The 4392-nt window shown below is 54.5% G+C and overlaps 1 protein-coding gene across 1 annotated transcript in view; it reads left to right on the top strand.

Annotated features, from left to right (window-relative positions):
• Window positions 1-2: 2 nt before the first annotated feature.
• The window catches only part of CXCL14 (chemokine (C-X-C motif) ligand 14), a gene marked incomplete at its 5' end in the record, with an annotated part of 7792 nt that continues 3402 nt past the window's right edge, over window positions 3-4392 (top strand). Inside the window, 3 exons of the mRNA XM_008593250.1 lie at window positions 3-33; window positions 200-305; window positions 4009-4122. Coding sequence (XP_008591472.1) covers window positions 3-33; window positions 200-305; window positions 4009-4122 — 251 coding nt within the window. The remainder of the gene's footprint in view (window positions 34-199; window positions 306-4008; window positions 4123-4392) is intronic.

Consider the following 4392-nt stretch of genomic DNA (forward strand, 5'->3'; position numbering starts at 1 on the left):
TGCTCCTGGCGCTGTGCGCCGCGCGCGTGGACGGTGAGTGCCTGGAGGGCCCCTTGTCTTCGTCCCGTCCCGTCCCGGGGAACCCAAGCTCCAACTTCTAGGTATCCTGGCATCCCGGGGAATCTGGTGGGCACCGAAGGCAGTCGAGGGGCAGGAGACCCCTCGCGCAACTGAGCGGTCCCCGCGCGCTCTCTCGCAGGGTCCAAATGCAAGTGCTCCCGGAAGGGGCCCAAGATCCGCTACAGCGACGTGAAGAAGCTGGAAATGAAGCCAAAGTACCCGCACTGCGAGGAGAAGATGGTTATGTGAGTTCTCGCTCCTCTCTGTGAGCTCGTGCGCGCTACGGTGTTGGGGCACGGCCTGGGGCTGGGGTCGACTAACAAACGTTTCTGGCCGTCTTTGTGGAGGACTTGGCAAGCCTTTTAGTTGTCCAGAGAATCCTTAGAACGCTGGCGCGACAGTCTGGGAGACAGTCTGGAAAGGGGTCACTGTCCCGTGCTCCGGTAACAGCGTCTCCAAGTTCACCCTTGCTAGGATTCAAATGGATAGCCTCGGTATTTGTACCGCGAGCCGCCCACCCTGCTAGGGCGACCAGGGGTTAAATGGCTCCGCGTGCCAACTTAGAACTTAGATTGAAATCACTCAGAGCATACACCCAAACTGTGAGGCGTGCTGCCTTCCTATCACTGGAGAGACGGTTAAAGCAGACATTGTCTTAAATCCTGACTCTCCTTTCAGAGACTTTTTCCAATCAGGGCACCGGCCACTGGAACGGCCGGTTTTTGGCACCTAGGGGTTTCAATTTGGGAGCGCCCCTGGCTCTTCCCTCAGCAGCTGGACTCCTTGTGGGTCCCTGAGCTTGAGCAGTCCTGTGGAAAGTGCTCTGCTGGGGTTAATGTGCCACGCCAGGAGCACAGCACTGCCTGGTGGGTATAGGGGATTTTATAAAAACTGGGGCAGAGTGAGGGAACACTGAGTTTCCTTGCTCCTCTGCCTTCCCAATTAACCACTTGAGACCAGCACTGCTGCCACCCCATCAAGACACTCTTGGCCAGGAAGGGAGCCCTTGGCAAAGCAGCTACCAAATATTTGCCACGGGCCATTGGTCCCTCTTCATCTCCCCCAGAAACAGGACACACTTTATTCTCAGTCTGGGCAAGTGCCTTCCACCAGCCGGCCCCGCCGGCCCGAAGGCCTTCCCACAGTGTCCAGAAAGGCAGGGCACCACGCCCCCACCTCCTTCCCCTAACCTTCCGCCTGCCTGGGGGCTGCACAGTCAGGCTGAAGTTAGGGGAATTCAGAAAGACACCTGGCCTGAACTGACCCCACTGCCTTCCTTCACAAGCACCTAAACTAAGTTCTTTGTCCCTGCCCCTTGACTTGCAGAGCAAGTCCAGAAAAACTGCCCCAATATCCTTTTTGGTGGGGGTAGGGGTCAAATAAACTGGGAGAAGAGCTACAAGCCCCTCGGCACTTCCAGGTGGGGAGCTGAAAATGACAGGGCATTGCAGATTAAATTTCACTCCTCTAAGAGCTGAGAACACCCCATACAGCGTGCAACAGAGGAAAGCAAGGTATGGGGTGCAGTGACATCTCAGAAGAGAACCCTCAGTCAACAGGCTTTCTCTTTTCCAGGCTAAACCTTGCCAAATATAGAGGAAATTACAGCCAGACAAGTGCATGAGAAGGCTTTATGTATAGCCTTGTGAAAACTTGCAGGAGCCTCATGAGATCAGCACACAGTCACCCTCTCCTAAACCTCCATCCCCCCCCTCCGATCTCCCACCCAACCCCTGAAAGGCTGGGGGCTCCTCTCCCCTCCTAAGATCCTAAGACTCTTTAGATGAGACTAGAGGCCAGCACTTTTTGCCAAAGCAGATTTCCAGCCACAAAGGCTGAACAAAAGCAAGTTTTCCAGCTCACCCTGAGTCACCCAGAAATCTCTGCTAGGGGTGTGGGGGGGCACAGAGCAGTCTGCTTTGCAAGTGGGAGTCCTTAGACCAGAAGGGTCCAAGAAAGTCCAGTCTAGAGAGGGTAATATGTGTCATATATCCACTGAGCCCTCATCAAAATCCTCCGCACTCCAAAAGTGTGGAGGAGAGAGTCACAGGAGCCAGAATTTCTGATAGTTGCTGGGGTCACAAATCCTCATGTCTGCACTCCACAACCGATTTTCATAATCCCAGTATTATGACGTGGCACTTGAGCACTGTGGTGGGAGGGCTGAGCGTCCTTCCCTGCTCTCCCTGACCTTCAGGATTTGGGATGTTCTGCCTGCACACTGACCTAACTGAGAAGGAGATTTTATCCCGCTTGGCCAGTCCTTTCATTCAGAGTGCAAAAGCAGCACTGTAGGCAGAGAGGGAAATGCATTTGCTAAATTCCTGCAGGGTGACTAGGTACAGTGGGGGAGGGAAATGACTAGATTGCTCTCTGAAGCCTGGCACTATGCTCAAGGCTTAGAAGGAGCTACACGTCTCACAGAGGGGTCCAGGGAAGACAGGGCCCAGTCACCTAGCATTAGCCGAAGGCCCATCCGTGCCCTGGGGAGCTTGGGTCCTGGTGGGGCCTCAGAAACTCAGAGCACAGAGAAGAGAAGAGAAGAGGTTGCCTAGGAACATTCTGTCCCCACTCTGATGGTAAGATCCGATTTTCTCTCTCTATTGATTGGGAGACTGAGTTCATGGCAACCGTGCCCCCTTCTAGAACTTGGCCCATGAGCCCTGACACTTGACCTTTGGTAACCCGTGGGGAACTAGATGACCTATCTCCCTCCCTTCCCATTCTCTCCACTCTCATCTCCAACCACCCCTCTTTGCCCCCCAGCCCATTCCAGCACCCCCGTCTACCATCATACCCCTCAAGAAGTAGCATCTGCACCTCTCACCTTGCACTCTTCCAAGTGCCCTATCTGGTCCCTCTTTCTGGAACACCGTCCTTGCTTCCCTACCCAGAAGCTTCCTCCTACCTCCTGCACCCGTGCAGCCCAGCCCTGGCTGAGAGGGGCACCATGGCTCTGGGGCAGTATTGTCTCCCCCTTCAGGGAGCTCACACACTAAGACTTCTCTTTCTCCTTGGCCATTTCATCTTCGATGACTAATTGCTAATAACAGTGGCAATTTATTGTACATCTTCCAGGTACTAGGTACGTTGCATAGATTATATCCTTTAATCATCCCAATAACCCTATGAGGTAGGTCCTGTTACTGTACCCATTTTACAGATGGGCAGACTGGATTCAGAGAGGTTACCCAAGGTCCCACAGGCAAATTTGAGATCAGACCCAGGCCCCTGCACTCTGTACAATAACACCCTGCTTCTCTGCCACCTGACTAGGCATCCACTGGGTGCTGGAACATTGGCTGACAGAGGTCTGAGATCTTCAGGCTGTGGAGAAGGGAGGTCTTATTTTTCTGCCTGAGGGTGAGACTGGGACTTCACACTCAAGAATCAAAATGGGCTTCAGGGACAGGAAGACTTTGCTTCAGGATTAGCAAATGCCCAGCCCTGGGACCATCTGCAGAGGGTGGGGGAGACTGGGGTTGAGGGTCAGACAGAGACCATAGTATTTGCAGGGCATGTCCGAGCCCTACCATGGAGCTCCTCAAATCCAAGGACAGAGGGAGGTCTTGGCACACACGTTGCTGGCATTAGCTCTCACCACCTCTTGACTCCAGGTTCAGAGGAGCTGGAACAGTCTCCCAACCTTTGTTCTCCGAGAGAGGCCTGAGCCCCAGAGACACACTGCATGGGGCGTGGGTGGAAGGAGACAATGAGGGCTCCAAGGGGCAAGCGAGGCTGCTCACTCCATACAGGGCTAGACATTAACACGGAGGCAGAGATTAGGGGACACCCAAAACCTTCCAGAGAGCCAGCCGGAGGGTGAGCGCTCCTCCTTGAGAGGAGGGAGGAAGCCACAGTCTCTCAGTGTCCTGATTCAGATGACCAGAACCACCCACAAGCCACACAAGGAGCCTCAACCCTCCACGCCATCCCACTCCGTTTCAGCATCACCACCAAGAGCATGTCCAGGTACCGTGGTCAGGAGCACTGCCTGCACCCCAAGCTGCAGAGCACCAAGCGCTTCATCAAGTGGTACAACGCCTGGAACGAGAAGCGCAGGTACGCCGCATCTCTGCTCACCTGCCTCCTGCCCTCCCACCAGGGCCAGCTGCAGCCCCCAGGATAGGAGGGGCCCCCACCAGGACATCTAGCCCCGTCTAACGTGTGGACACCCACCACAACATCCCCAGCAAAATATTTCCCCTCTCCCGGGCACCCAGAAAGCTGATAAACTCCTTCCCACACAGGTGCTGGACGGGACCCTGGGTTTGACCCTTTAAAATCAGAGCCTCTCTTTTTTTTTTTTTTTTTTTTTTTTTTTTCCGTGTC

Source organism: Galeopterus variegatus, unplaced genomic scaffold, assembly GCF_000696425.1.
Source record: "Galeopterus variegatus unplaced genomic scaffold, G_variegatus-3.0.2 Scaffold8926, whole genome shotgun sequence".
NCBI classification, from domain to species: Eukaryota; Metazoa; Chordata; class Mammalia; order Dermoptera; family Cynocephalidae; genus Galeopterus; species Galeopterus variegatus.